At 39.5% G+C, this 15,410-nt stretch overlaps 1 protein-coding gene across 1 annotated transcript; it reads left to right on the top strand.

The window, feature by feature from the left end:
• The first annotated feature begins 672 nt into the window (after positions 1-672).
• Positions 673-14,324, top strand: rab2a (RAB2A, member RAS oncogene family). Its single transcript, XM_027027380.3, has 8 exons — positions 673-889; positions 4,273-4,344; positions 6,038-6,105; positions 9,958-10,040; positions 10,235-10,327; positions 10,475-10,586; positions 11,534-11,602; positions 12,827-14,324. The coding sequence occupies exons 1-8, from the start codon at positions 844-846 to the stop codon at positions 12,920-12,922; spliced, it is 639 nt and encodes a 212-aa protein (XP_026883181.1). The 5' UTR covers positions 673-843; the 3' UTR covers positions 12,923-14,324.
• The last annotated feature ends 1,086 nt before the right edge of the window (positions 14,325-15,410 follow it).

Genomic DNA, 15,410 nt, shown 5'->3' with positions numbered 1-15,410 from the left:
ATTAGAGCATTGTCAGTCGTTCTGTTTTGTTATTTAATAAATGTAATATGATACTTGCTGTGACATATTTTAAATCGATTTTAAAAATTATTCCCATAATAGTATATACACATAAAGTCAATCAGCTTTTTTATAGTGCCAAAAAAGCATTTTGCAACATCACGAAAAGTGGTTCACCAGAAGCGTGCTTATTTGATTACGTTTTTCAGAGTAGGAAATAAACAGAACTTCTCTAATGTGTCCATAGAATTAGTCAGTTGAAGAAGACAAATAAGATGACGCTAATCTTGTCTTATCTTTGACGTAGTAACCTGTCACTAATAGGCATTGTCATGTACTAGTTTCAGTTCAGACAGCATACTCAGCACTATGGTTTGAGATTGCATAAACATTTAGCAGGTGAAAAGAAAACTTTGCCTACAGCCCTAAAACAAACCCTAGGATATCAGCAAGAGTAATACGATTTTGATATTTGCAAAATTGCTTTTTGTGTGAAAGCACAGATCGCTTAGCAGCCTGGTCAGTGTGACTAATTCGGGATGTTAAACAAAACGAGATAAGAAGTAAGTCAGAAAGGCAATATTTAAAAAAAAAAAAAAAAAAGGCATCAGCGTTTGCTGTGTGAACTTCCGGCTGAGTCAAGGGAGTCTTCTGCGTGCGTGGCGGAGGAAGGCGGGGCGTGTGACGTCTCCGCCGAAGCTTTGAGGTGTTTATTGTTCGTTCCCGTCGAAGAGAGAGAAGGGCCAAGTCAGACCTAGTGAAATCACCTGCGGTTACATACGGTTTTAGGTCGCGAAGCCATCTTAACACGGCCAAAGCAGGTTGACATATCACCGGTTGGCCATGGCGTATGCATACCTCTTCAAATACATCATTATCGGAGATACGGGTAAGCGGCCGCTGTTCTGTCAGAGATGGCTGGTTAGCTAACGCCATGGCTGGCTAACCGAGCTACTGTCGTTTTTAAGCGTCCGTGTTTTATTTCCGCAGTGTTGGAGTCAATGACGTGGTAAAAGCTGAGACACAAGGGGTGGGATGACGGACCGTTTTTTTGTTTTGTTTTGTTTTTTTTTTTGTTTGTTTGCTCGTACTAGCTAACATTAAGTTACTTTTCTATACATGCGCCTTATTGGCTAACGCATAGCTGGTGAAAATGTTAAACGAGTATTATAGCTAGCTTGCTAATTTGTTTAGCTGCATTATAGCTTGATTGTAATCAGCAAGTTTAATAAGTGCATGTCACAGGTTCATAACAACTCAGAAGGAAACCTATTGTCTTTCTGCTTATTCGGACACTGGGTGGCTAGATGGCTAATATCTTTTTAAGATAAGCTAGTGCTAGCCATCTGTCTCTTCATCACAGTAGCTGGCTATGTAGCAAGCTAGCTATTTACCTAGAGTAGCTAGCTAACTATCGTTAGCTAACTAGCTAGGGGAGCAGTCGATACGGGAATATGCAGACAAATAATATGGTATTATGTTTTCAAAATATCAGTATGTGCAGTTCGTTGTCTGTTCGGTTGTTAAGGTAGGATAAATATTAGCTAACATCTTTTAATACTTATAAGGCCACAATAGCAGTTTAAGTTATGATGGCTAGGTCCCTAATGTCTTAGGGTTAGCTAGCTAGCAGCAGATAGTTCTTCAATTTAAAAATGGCGTTAAGCGAATACCTCATTCAGAAGTGGCAAAGTACTGTATTATAAAGATCGTGCAATAACAATCCCTTGTCATTGGCATGTAAAGGCATAACGGTTTTGTTTACTAGATTTTTCTTTTGTCGTAGTTGAACCAACATTTTTGTTTGCTCGTCATGAAAAATCCGTAGCCTTATTTCAGTAGGCCTTGACACCCAAGCACTGGACTCGCAGTGTAATGCGTATCAGTGCCACGCAATTATCTGTAATCTTGAAATTAACCGAATTTGGATGACACAAGATCTTGAACTGTGACCCCGTGTGCGTTACATAGTCCCTGCCCTTGCTCTGTTTTGGGCCTTCTTTCAAGAACTTCGTAGGTATAGCAGGTGGTAGGCTGTAGATGGAAAAACGAGCTAGGTTCAAACAAACAAACAAAAAGCCAAGCACCCTCTCCCCCGGGACGGCTGCACGTTTTAAAATACTGATTAAAAAATGTGTTAAACTGCACTGCTGCAGTACTCATGTCTAAACACCAGTGTCTCCTTGCAAATTTCATTTCTTGCACAATGTTGAATGTGTGTTTGAGCGTTTCATAAGGAGGTCATAAAACGTGTTAAACTTGACATTATTGGTTTCCAGTCAATATGAATAAAATATCTTTAAAATGATCTAAACCAGATTGAAATGGCTATACTAACCATCATTCTCATTGATGCATTATTATAATTGCTAGTAGTTAATATGCCCATTACAGGCTACACAGAACAGACCACTTCACCCTATAAAAGCAACACTTCTTTCAGAGTATCTGTGTGATTCTGAGTACAGATGGGTTTGCATGAATACACTGAATTTAGTGATTGCTGTTTTTCATGGTTAAACAGGATGTGCTAATTTGATGTGATTTCAAATAATCTTTTTTTTTCTCACCTTGCAATCTTTCCATCAAATTTATAGACATTCCCTTGACCCCAATCACTTATTTTCATAACAGTTCATAATCATAATGTAATATAAATAACTCACATAATCATAATATCATAATAATATAATATGAAGGCTATGATCTGTATTTGCAGAGAAAAACCAATGTATTATTTACATATAGTATGTTTCAGGATACTTTAAGTGTTAACATGTACTGATGGGGTTTTCCTCCCTATCAGCTTGTAGGCCTGAATGTATTTTTGTATGTGTGTTTTTTTTTTTAACTATTTAATGATTTGTAAAAAACAAAACAAAAACAAAACTACAGACTTCTGTTGGGTTGTTTTCCTTTCAGTTTGGTCTGTTATTATGTTGAAATTGCCATCAGGAGTAAACAGGACTGACCAGTTGCTTGTTATTCAATGTGTGGCACTTCACTGATGTTTAGAGAAACCCAATCTACTCGTATAGTGTTTTGATGTTGCCCCACTCTGCCATGTGTTTATATTTGCCCAGTAGGAATGTTAAACCTAGAGTGTGCTGGGGAAATGTTGTAGTTCAATCCTTGTTAACATCTGCCATGGTTTAATGGCATACTGAAAAATGGTTCTGGTCATTTACCCCTATATATGTGTTTTTAATGTACTATATGCAATGCAGGCTCAAAAACATTTAGTTAACCATTATGATCAAATGTCTGCACTGCAGTGAAGGCCTAATATGTTTTGAGTCCCCTATAGCCCCTGCATCTATAAAGCTTATTTTACTTGGGTGATAAAAACATTGTTTTTTTATTTTTATAGGCACACTATAGAATTGTTTTATAGTATGACATTGCATCTTGTTGGTTAAAGGTAGGTGTTATTATGTCATTGATATGTTGACTCTATACATCTCCCTCATGAGCGCTCCTTGAGTTTAGCTAGCCTGCTTGGCAACTGCTGTTGCTCTTGGAAACACACTCTTGTGGGCAAAGCAGCTAACCTGTTTGTGTGCTGCAGCAGATCTTCCTGCTTTGTTTAGAAAATGGACACTGTTGAGTTCGTTAGTGTTGGATAGTGCATTTAGTATGGTGATTCTCACCTTGGTTAAATCACTTGATAAAGCGGAAGAACTGAGGCTCATTTTGTAAGTGGCCTGTGCCCTCAGAACAAAGTACACATAGTCTAAGCTAAGTAGACCACTGTCATACATATTATGGGTGTGCCATCATTTAAAATTGTATTTATTTATTTTTTGGGTGTCATGAATGTTGAACTAGTAGATTTGTTGCTTTTTATATTTTGCAATATTACATAACAGTTATTTTAAAATTCGCCAGTGGTAAAACTGTTGGAAGTATTGAATAGCTGTGCAAAAGTTCGCTCGCCAACTGGAAGCCAGATTTGTGTCTCAGATGTGCCATGGGCCTTCCATAGGTAGGAGCCGCTGAGCTAGTAGTTGTCAGTGGGTGAGAAGAACTGCACTCCTCCTCTCCTGCACTGTGTCATAGGCGAATGCCTGCTGGTCTCTTCTGAGTGTTCTGAAGTGCTAGCAGAGCCTCACAGAAGTGGTTAGGAAAGATGATGCATCCTGTGTGCAAAATGAATAGACATTTGCTGAGCTTGGTCATCAGCAAATCATTTAGAGGTCATAGGATATTGGGCAAGTGGTGCTGAGCCCAATTGTGTGTATTCATCTGTTATCCACTGTGTTTGCTTTGCAGGTGTGGGGAAATCATGCCTATTATTACAGTTCACAGACAAGCGTTTTCAGCCTGTGCACGATCTCACTATTGGTAAGCTCCTTTCAGCCAAACTCATCATATCCTAGTAATTGACAGATGGTCAAAAGTGTTGTTACTCCAGGAAATATAGCTTGGCACCACATGTATTGCTAGGGGAGGACTGGATTTAAAGGAGATGAAATCAGTTTGAAATAATAGTTTAATAGAAATGAAACAAATAAATTAAATAATAGTTTAATAGAAATTTCTCTTGAGTTTAGCTTATTTAATGCAGACTTTTAAGTTCAAGCCAGTTTACCGTGGGGATGAAAGGCTGTGCTGGTAAACAAAAAGTAACTAGTAGTAGTCCTCAGTTGTCATGATGTTGTCAAATGCAAATCACAATCAAAGAACAATTATTTGAGACCCTCTTGCAACACAGAAGAACAAGATTTTGGTACTCTTGATGTTCTGCTATTTTAGTACCATGTTTTCATTTCAAATCTTATGACTTTGATTCTGTTCGGTTCAGATATGCTGGGAAGGTCATCCATGCAAGAATTCTGTACTTAAATAAATTAATAAATAAAATAGCTGTTTAGTCTGGACAGACGGCCAGGATATTTGGATATTTGGCTGTTGCTGCTAACTTCATACAGCAGTAAATTCCTGTGAGACTAGTCTGATCAGGTGATGTCATCTTTCTATTCACCATATCATGTTTCAGCCTTTAGTGCCCTGTGCTGACTTTTTTTTTCTGTTGGGTCACATGCTGCATTTTCATTTTTGTGCAGAATCCCAGTGGCATTTCAAACTAGACAGGTCTATCCCAATCAGTCAAATATTGTGCATATTTGACATAAAAGGGAAGATCTTTAAACCATACCCCCTTGTGTCAGCTTAAAGTAATAAGAATCTTTTTGAATCATTGCTGTCTCTAGGATACTACAACACTTTTTTTTTTTCTTGAATGTTAACAAAACATTCAGAGAGACTATTAATGCTAAATGTATTCTCCTCGATTACCACTCTCTCTTATGTGGAGGCTTAAGAAAAATATTAAAGTATATAATGGGTTACGTGTTGCAGTTAGTCATATGCATTAATCCATACAATTAAATTACTAAGCTCTTAATATATTAAGAAAGCCTGTTATCTTCCGTAGGCTTTTGGAAGACAGACTGATAGTGAGTTGTAAATTGTTATTGAATGATCTTGAACTTTTGCTCTCTGCTAGGGACCAGCTTTTAAGGCTACTTCAACCATTAGCCTTGTTACTCCAACCAGAGCTGTTTTCACTGGTGGTCCAACATCCAATTAGCATTTGTAACACATTTTGTATCGGTTAGCCCCTTCCTCTTAGGCCCAGGTTCAGATCATGCAGGCAGGACCATGTGTGGGCCACTATTACAGTGGCATATAATATTGCAGCACTGCATTCCCCACGACATGCAGGCAGAATGTGTACAGAACTCTCTCCTGGTACACATGGATCCAGTTCATTTCAGCACAAGCGCCTCATCGGGGTCTAGTCTCAAACCCTCCAGCTGATGAGAGTTTTGGTTCAGTGTAGTACTTCTGCCCCATATTCTACATTGTATATTGCAAGCAATTCACTTTAAAAATTAAATGTAATAAGTTTGTTTCTCAGCTCTAAACTTATCTGTGGTTTCCATTTTAATAGAAACATTTGTTCCAGAGTTATTCATTGTTATAAAAAGTTACTTAACACCTTCTGTTAACACCTTCTTTTTCTGACTTGCAGGTGTAGAATTTGGAGCACGAATGATCACTATAGATGGCAAACAGATTAAGCTCCAAATCTGGGATACAGTAAGTATTATGAGCACTGATTATCACTCAGCCATTGGCTGACATTGGCACATTGGCTGCCTTTGCTAATGCAGTTGTTGGCTTCATCCTGTCAAAAGCTAATGCTCATAACACAAATCTAAGGATAAAACCTTTGAAACTTGCATGTGTTCACTTTTACAGATCCAAAGATGGCACTGTAAATTTTAGGTGGCTTTCTGTGCGCTGTATGGGTGTAAGTGAATTAGAAAAGCACTGTATCAGAGGTCTTCATAGTGTCAGTAGTGACTGACAGCATACATCTGTGTCATAGCATGCAATTATTTTTCTTTTCTCTTTCTGAAACTATTGCTGCGGCATACACTTCAGGGGCATAGCACTCATTTTAAACACACACTTTAAAAATAATAAATAAATATCAATAAAAGTCATTTTCACTTTAAATTGTTTAAGGGGCTCTCTGAGAGTCACATCACACTATCCATCAATGTAGGCAGTTGATACAGGCCTTTCAGAATGAGTACTGTATAATCCCACCCCAAACCTGTCAATCAGATTTCAACCCAAGACTTAGTATTCTAAGCACTTCAGCTGTGGCTCTTAGAGTTGTAGCTTGATATAAATATAAGGGAATATATATATACATTTAAATGTCATTCTTAAAAATTGCTTCCATACCGTTTGTGTCCTCAGCCATTTCCTCGGCCCACATTTTTAGCCTCATCTTGCCTTTTAGCAAGCCTGAAGCCAGCCAGTGCGTGCACTGAATGCCTGGGCTGCAGCAAAAATGTGGACTGTGAGGTGTATCCCTAGGATAGGGTTGAGAAACACTGCCCCTGCACTCTCGCTGACTGCGTCTTTCACAATTCTCCTAAAAATGACAGCACGACAAGTACTTACAAAGCCTGTATGGGAACAGGCAGGGGTCAAAACCTTACATACTTTTTTGTAGGACGTCTAACCTGTGAACATGCTATATTCCACATTCCATTCATTACTGAAGCAAAGGTAGCTGAGCTGTCTCATACGACTGTAACAGAACCAGTACTGAGGTTGCTGTCAATATGAAAACTAGTTTTAGCTATATAGTTAATAAAAAAGACCTATGAGTGCTTTCTATGTGACTCATGTAGCTAATTATATTTCACTGAATATGCTTGGGGGAGAGTGCTAACCGCTAACAGCTGTTTGTTTTTCAGCTGTTTGTTTTTCTGTAGCAAGAGTTAAATGGGTTGAAAAAAATGTTGTAATAGATATAAACAAATATTAACTGGTTAATATTTACACAAGGACGATGTATTCTGGTTAATAAAGTTTTTGGCCAAGAGCAAGATTGGCAGGTCTCTGTCAAAGGAGAAATTGGACATTTAGTTCAGAGAAGGATAACAGTTTTGATGTTTAACAGCAGGCCAGGAGCTACACTGTCCTTACCAAATAGGACACTTGAACAATAATAGAAATACCAAATGAAGAAAGATGCAGTTTCATGTGGTTTTTTTTGTTGTTGTTTTGTTTTTGTTTTGTTTTTTTGTCAGGCCTGGTGTACAGATTAATCTAGGAGTGCCAGACTCCAGTTGTGAAGAGCCATATTACTGCATGTCTTGGTGGGTTCCATGTGCCTGATGGAAATTAGAAAATTGTGACTGATTTGAAAAACAAGTGAATGGGGAAAAGCACTAAACTTGGCAGTTCTATGACCTCTATATTTGCTTCAGAAAAATTGGATGTCCAAATAGCAGGTGTATCCGTCATACGAACGGAAGCAATTTGGAAAGTAACAATGGAGACAGGAATTGAGGGTCAACCTCCTAACGGAGTAGAGGCAGGAGGTAAAGGTTGCAACTCCCTGACTCCAGCATACCTGAACAGACTGCATGGGATGGGCCCTTGAACCCTGCCACCCCAAGCCTCAGTACCCCACTCCCTGAGCCCCCTGCATCTGAAAACGCTCAAGGAAGACTTCGGCCCACAGCCTGCTGCAAGCTCTTCCTTCCTATAATGGGGCTGTCCTTTTTGAAATATTGTCAAGAGTAGAAATGGTCCAGGACACACAGCATCTGCTTTACATGGACTACGTTGCTGCCCCACTTTTTGTACTTTTGTACTTGAGAACCTGGGATTGTCAAAATAAATATAGTTTTAGTATTATAAATGGTCCAGACAGCAGTAGTATTTTACGACGTGCCTGTCCTTTTGTCTGTCTGTGCATGTTGGAATGGGCATTTCCAACCTTCCTCTTACCTAATTCAACTGATTAGCTAATTAGCAGAAGTTGGGTTTGAATTGATTCCAGTTAGGGCAGAGAAAACGCAGCGACTCTCCAGCACTGGAATTGCCCATCACTTGAGTGCAGCATTAAGCAGCTCTTTATCTAGAAGCTGGGGTGCTCCTAGGGTTTAGTTACACTCTACTGCTAAATGAATGTTCTGTTGCTGAGCCTTGTTGCTTTGTTTTCTTCCCAGCTCTGTACTGCAGAGTAAATGTAGTAAAAATTAATTAGTGGCATGATCATAGCACATCTGGATATGTCAAATAAGCAAGGTTTTACAACCCAGCAGACTGCAGTTATGCTGAGACTGTTGAATTAAGCCATTTGGCAGTCTGACTGCTGATGTATATAAGCCAGTCTGGCTAATTATTCTTTGACTTCATTCAGTTTGAAAAGTTTGTTCTTGTCGAGACATTTTCAGATGGGCCTTGCTGTGAGATATGAACTGTATTAATTAAGCCTTCAAATCATGAAAAAGTACAAAGCTGTACTGAGTCAGCTGTATAATCATATTGGCCAGCAGAGGGAGCCAGACTATAACATTCAAGTAAAGAGTTTACTATAATCATAGAAATAAAATGTAAATTATTTCTCGTGTTAATGCGTCTTAATTTATTGCTAGACTTATTCTGTTTTTTAACTTTTATTTTCATCTTTAGGATCCAAATTAGATCTTGAGGTAAAATTAGATCAATAAAAAATTAGGTGTAATTTTAAATGTTCAGCATATAGACAAGTACCATGTGACATTTCTGGCATCTTAATTTGATGTTACACAACCTCTTTACCCGATGGTGAGGAATTGCCTGTCTGACCACTCTAGTTTTGTTTTTGTTGCCTTGGTAGCTTTGTTTCGTTGTATGTAATAATTATAATAATTTGAAGTCACACTTTTCCTTCTTTTTTTATTTTGTCAGACTTTTCACTGATAGAACTGGGTAACAGGAGAAATCTGCATTTCTGGCCTTCCTGTAACCTTTCACTCCGGCAGATGGCAAGCATAAAAGTGCCATTCATCATTTATTCACAATGGGCTCCATTAACTCTAATGTTAACAGCTGCCCCCAGGGGAGGAGTGGGTTATTGAATTCAAATGTGTGCCCCTGGCTTACTCGCCTTCTGCCAGAGGGGGCAACGCAACCCTGGTGCTGCTGGGGAGGCCATTTTATGCCATGACAAAGATGCTGTTGAATGGTTGTCGCTGGAAACTGCTGTGAGATTGCCTGCTGATTGGTTAGCCACCTTGCTGGAGACAAATGCATTGTGGGATGGAAGGGCAGACAGTGGGTGCTTGTGTGGGCCAGTAGTGGCGGCAGTGGCCGCTGCTGTGTGGTGTGTCTTTTCCTCTCTGTGAGTCTTTCTATGGGTGTGGGTCTGGGTGTGCACACACACTACTGTGTGTTTTGCAGAGGGAGGGTGGGGTGTCTAACTGAGCTGTGGCCTACCCAGGCAGGGGGGCAGCTGTTATAACCGTTAAGAGTGGTGGGGCAGTGACTAGGATGGGGTGTCACTTAGAGTAAGGCTGGTGCCCTAAGATGAGCTGGTGGAACTCCATTCTTCATGAACTCATCTCTCAGCGTGGACATGCTGTCCTTGTGTTCCAGGCTGGCCAGGAGTCCTTCCGCTCAATCACCAGGTCTTACTACAGAGGAGCTGCTGGGGCTCTTCTCGTGTACGACATCACAAGGCAAGTCCAACACACCAATGCTATCTGGCTTTTTAAAGTGTCCTTGCTCATGTTGGACCCTTCACATAACCTTCCATAAATTCCAGGGATTTGTTATTCTGGTTTTGAGAGTTAATCCACTAGTTAGATCCACTAGTTAGTAAATGTATTTGTATGTGTTGACAAATTAATACATTCTCTTCTGAAACTGGCAGAAGGGACACCTTTAACCATTTGACAACCTGGTTAGAAGATGCTCGTCAACATTCCAACTCCAATATGGTCATCATGCTCATTGGAAATAAAAGGTACTTTTAAGTCAAGCTTGCTTTCATTTGCTCCTGTTGTGAAGAAGCCTTTATTTCAAACCTCCCAATGGGGACCTGCTGAGCAGATGCCCCTTGCCGTATGCGCCTCCCGAACTGAATCCGGCTCATTTTCTCTTCCCTGCACAGTGATTTAGAGTCGCGGAGAGAGGTGAAGAAAGAGGAAGGAGAGGCGTTTGCCAGAGAGCATGGTCTGATCTTCATGGAGACCTCAGCTAAGACGGCATCAAATGTGGAAGAGGTAGAACTTGGCCCATATGGGTCAGGGGTTCACAGTGTTTGGGTGGTGATTTGTGGTTGATGTTAAAACACACACACACACGGACAATACTCAGGGGAGACAATACTCCTAACTGTGGGGGAAACAGCTTATTGTGCTCAGTGGGAGGCAGGCAGCTGAAGCCGAGCTGAGAGCTGTCTTTAAAAAAGCGGAGGCGTTAATTTGCGGAGGCCCCTCCTCCATCCACCCACCCAGGGCTCCCTGTATGATTAATTTGTCTCATTAGTGTCGTGTGAATTCTCTTGACCCCTCCCCCTGCCCTTTTATGACGTTTCAGTCTTCTATTTAAAGATCATGCATATTCATAGATCCCCTGCGCACATACGCAAGCGCATGCATGGCGAAACATATGCAAGTGCATGCACGCGCACATCTGCTGCCGTCTTGTGCCACCATTTCTTCTGCCTGTGTCTGGCGGTAATTGAGGTGCGGAAGAGCGATGCGCTCTGAAGAGCTGAGGCGGAGCTCTGCAGAGAATCACATCAGCTATGTTAATCAGCCTGCAAAGTGCGGAGGGTGGGGCTAAACCCTCAGGCTAACCACTGAATCTGCAATATGAATCTCTAGACATCCTCATCATCTTTGACCGGTGCAATTTCCAAATAACAACCCCATCACCTAAGGCCATAGGGGGGCGCCATCTCTCAGCCTTAAACAACTTAATACTTGAACTTTATATTATAAAATGTTATATGTTTAACTTTATTTATTAATGGTCAATATAGTTTAACTGAAAATTTGGGAATGTCATTGCATGGTGTATTTTGTTTCATGGTGTAGTCTTAAACATGTCTATCCTAAATTCATGGAAAGATCTGTTTATGAACTTTAGCCAAAGGTAATATTGAGGTTAAATAAGATGGATTAATTTGCTTGCTCAATTTAAGATGTCATTTTCTGCATTACAGGCATTTATCAACACAGCTAAGGAGATCTATGAAAAGATCCAGGAAGGTGTCTTTGATATAAACAATGAGGTAACAGAAAAAGTTGATTTTATAAAGAATTGGGTTAAGAGGACTTCCAATAGCAATACCCAGGGTTTGATCATGCAGTCAGACATGCCTCTAATATTTGAGGTTATGGTTTCTGGAAGTGCATACTTTCTTTTCCAAAGTGCTATTTTGTTGTTGTTGTTGTTGTTGTTGTTGTTATTAAGTGATCAGCATGTTCCTGTTCCTTACTTGGTAAGGTTTTTAATATTGTTTTCTGCACTATGTGGTAATCAGGAATGTTTATGCAGTTAATTCCAGAATTGCACAAGTTCAAATGCAGATCCAGCAAAATGTGTCAAATATTTGTTTATGGGTTAGCATTTTTGAAAAGGGCAGTGGCATAGTAATCACTGTTAAAAAGACTTCAGATGTTAACAATGCATTTGATGCTGGCTGCCTGTGAGATGGTATAAAAACATTGAGGAGCAGGTACTGCGGAGGAAGAAAGGCAGTGAAAGGCCAGAATCTTTTCCATAGAAGCTTCCAGAGAGGCCCACTAGCCCCTCTCCTGGCTGCCTGCCAACACAAAAATTCCTCATATCCCATAAGGTTACTACTGCTCAGAAGGAGTCATGCTCACTGCAGCTTTACGTTGTTGTTATCTTTTGTGGGAGTAGTAGGAGAAGTACAAAAAAAAATAGGAAAAAAAAATCAAGACACCAGGTCCAAACCGCATCAGCTGATGGAGATCCTGGCCAGGAACTCCCAAACTTGGCGAGGAGGGACAGCCCACCCCCAGATGCTATAAATCAGATTTAGCATGATGTGGAGTTTCCTTAACAGCACCACAACACTGTGACCTCTCAGTAGAAGGCTGTTTTTGAACCAGAGCCCACTTAAGCAAGTAGTGGGCGAGATGGATGCTTTTGTGTTGCAAAGGAAAGTGCCACCTGTGAGTGAGTGAGGGAGTGGGGGGCTGGCTGGCTGGCTGGCTGGCTGATTTCCCTACCTCTCCATCTGACTGCTGCAATAACACAGGGTTCTCCCACTTCACTGCCATCAAAAGCAGGGTGATGACTCAGACCTCTGGGGCCTGGTATTTACACAGTGTTTGACCACATAAAGACATATCGAAGCAAAACTACAACCAATTACTTGGTTTTTCAATCACATTCAATTAATTTATTTTAACCCTTAATAGGAATTCAAGCAGTCTCTATTTACAGTAGCATGGCACTGACTGCCTTTTAATTTGTATTTTCACAGGCAAACGGGATTAAGATTGGACCCCAGCATGCAGCCACCAACTCCTCGCTTGCAGGCGGACAGGGTGGACAGCAAGCCGGAGGGGGCTGTTGCTGAGTGCACCGCCCATCCCTCCAACCCACTCTACTCCTCATGTTTCTACTGGACTGGTCATGCTCACTAACATTTTCTTAAACCCCCACTGCCCAGCCCTCAAATTCAAATCGTGTACTAGATGGCTGTTTAAAATTAAAAAACAAACAAACAAAAAAATGCATACAAAAAAAAAAAAAAAACAACCAAAAAAAAGAGAGACCAGGTCCTTAAATCCTGAGAAACTCCTGAACCCCATTGTGGGCTACAGCAGACATGATTATGGTTACTAAGTAGGCTAAACCCCAGGAGCTTTGGAACCCATATTCTTAAATATATTCATGTTTGTATTTGATTTTCTCAGACAGTTGTGGATTTTCTTTTGTGCCCTTTTGACTTAGAGCTGAACTGTATTAAACACTACAGAGTCATCTATAGTATTTTAATCGGTTTAAGTGGTTGAATACTATGAAAACCATGGTGAACTCTTAGGTCAAAATAAGAGAAACATGGGCTTGTGATGAAAGGAGCAGCCATTATCAAAGTGAAGAAGTTAAAAGAAGGAAGAATAAAAAGCAGGACTGTTTTAAATCTGTATTTATCATTCACATTCTGTATATATAGTTATCATTTCTTGCTTTTGATGTATGTTGACTGAGCTAGAATTCTGTATTGAATTTGCTTAAGTTCTATACTGTATGAATAGACCTTGAAAATGCAACAGTATTGCAACATTTCCAAACCTGCTTTGACACCATTTTAAGGGTAACTTTTACTTTGTTAATTTTAGTTTGGTCCTGCCATCTTGCCTTTGCCCTCATCTCTGTGCCCCTAATTTGTTCTTGTGTATAGAAACTTTGGCTCAATATTCTGTGTCTATTTTAATGCCAAATTTGTGTTTACCTGTGTTCGATCACAACTTCAGAAATGGATCACCTGTCCTCCACAACTAGATCTGCTGTTTGCCTTAAAAAAAAAAAGGGATGGCAAAAGGTTATCATGCTGCACAGGATTCATAAAAAAGACTACATATAATTCACACATGCGTACATATTAAAATGCTAGTTTCACTTACAGTAGATGGATATTGCCCTCAAGTGCATACACACACTCATGGTTAAAACTATATATTCATTCAAGATGGAATCTGTGTACGCATAAACATATATTTCCCTTTTCAATCTTTTGTTCTCCAATGCAGTCTGCTGTGTAATGTCATTACAGATCCACATTAATTTAGATGTCTGGTTGTGTAAAGGCTTGCTTTCTCTGGCATTACATTCTGTTATGATAGGTATATGGTGAACATCTTGTCCGTTGTGAAAGGGGTGTGGTAAAAGCCAAACTGAAGTAACTTCGTGACCCTTGACTTTATTTGCTGTGTTCTCAAAATGAAATGCTATCACAATAAAATATAATAAACTCATCAACTCTGGACTTACATTTGTATATGTGCTTTGTAGTCTTTTGGGGTGTTTTGAACTTGCATAAGTGATGGAAATTATATAAAATACAGTAACTAAATCCCAACTTAAAAACTAATGTTAATTATATTAGTATTCTGCTATGAACAATTATCACTCTTTTCATTCAAATAGAACTGTATAGAGCAATTTGGCTGCATTTATATGAAAAGTGTATTCCGGTAATATAAACTCTAGACTGAACAAAATTATGATATAATTGCCTTGAAAAGAGAAGGATAGTAGTTGCAAGTCATAACTTATTGCTATAGAGAGCAGGTTAATTGAAAAACAAACAAAAAAAGAATAATGAAATAGCCTAAACAGAATTGCTTGATGAATGCACACTTTAAAACATTGGAAAGTAATATATAACATTTCGCAGATCTTGCAGGAAATTTGGGATACAATCTTAATGTCTCCTATTTTGATTTAAGATTTAATAAAATTCCTTCATCCAAACCAATTTTTATACAAGGATTTTTCCCGCTTGATTTCGACAAATCTAGTGCTAAGAACAAGCAAGTTGAGACAAAAAAGTTCCATACTACTAAAAGCTGCTGTTTGGTGCTGGAACGTCTACACGTCCTTTGCTTCTTACAATTAAGTTATATTCTGATTTATATCAAATAAGACAAATAACAATGCTTCACAGGGACTTTTTAAAAATATCGGTTAAGGTGGGCTAAAACATCAAGGGACGACTGAAGGCCGTGGAAAGTTGGGCTATGCTTACATCCGGGGTACATACGCCTGAGGCGACTGGATACTGGTGATACAGGTAAACTAAAACTTATTTCCTTAATGTTTTTGCGTTTCTTCGTGCTTTTTATAGAACGAACGTCCACAGTGCTAGAAAAACAATCGTTTCAAAAGTTATTACAACGAATACTGCGTATTTGAAGCCAGTAAGGAAAGCCGAGCACTTTTCCCCCCTTCTGAAGGTAAGAACATTGCCTGACCCATCTTACTCTTAAGTAGTTGTAGCTAAATTGTTCAAATGGAATACAAATATATGATAAAGTGTTACAGTTACTCAAACTAGAGTG

Source organism: Electrophorus electricus, chromosome 17 (assembly GCF_041902795.1).
Source record: "Electrophorus electricus isolate QZ-2024a chromosome 17, ASM4190279v1, whole genome shotgun sequence".
NCBI lineage: Eukaryota > Metazoa > Chordata > Actinopteri > Gymnotiformes > Gymnotidae > Electrophorus > Electrophorus electricus.
The sequence above is the reverse complement of the archived record's forward strand: the minus strand, read 5'-3'. Positions and strand labels throughout refer to the sequence as shown.

Coding starts and splice junctions, on each gene's coding strand:
- rab2a (XM_027027380.3), top strand. CDS start 844: ATGGCGTATGCATACCTCTTCAAATACATCATTATCGGAGATACGG. Junction 10,041..10,234: donor CTCGTGTACGACATCACAAG/GCAAGTCCAACA, acceptor TGAAACTGGCAG/AAGGGACACCTTTAACCATT. Junction 10,587..11,533: donor CGGCATCAAATGTGGAAGAG/GTAGAACTTGGC, acceptor TCTGCATTACAG/GCATTTATCAACACAGCTAA.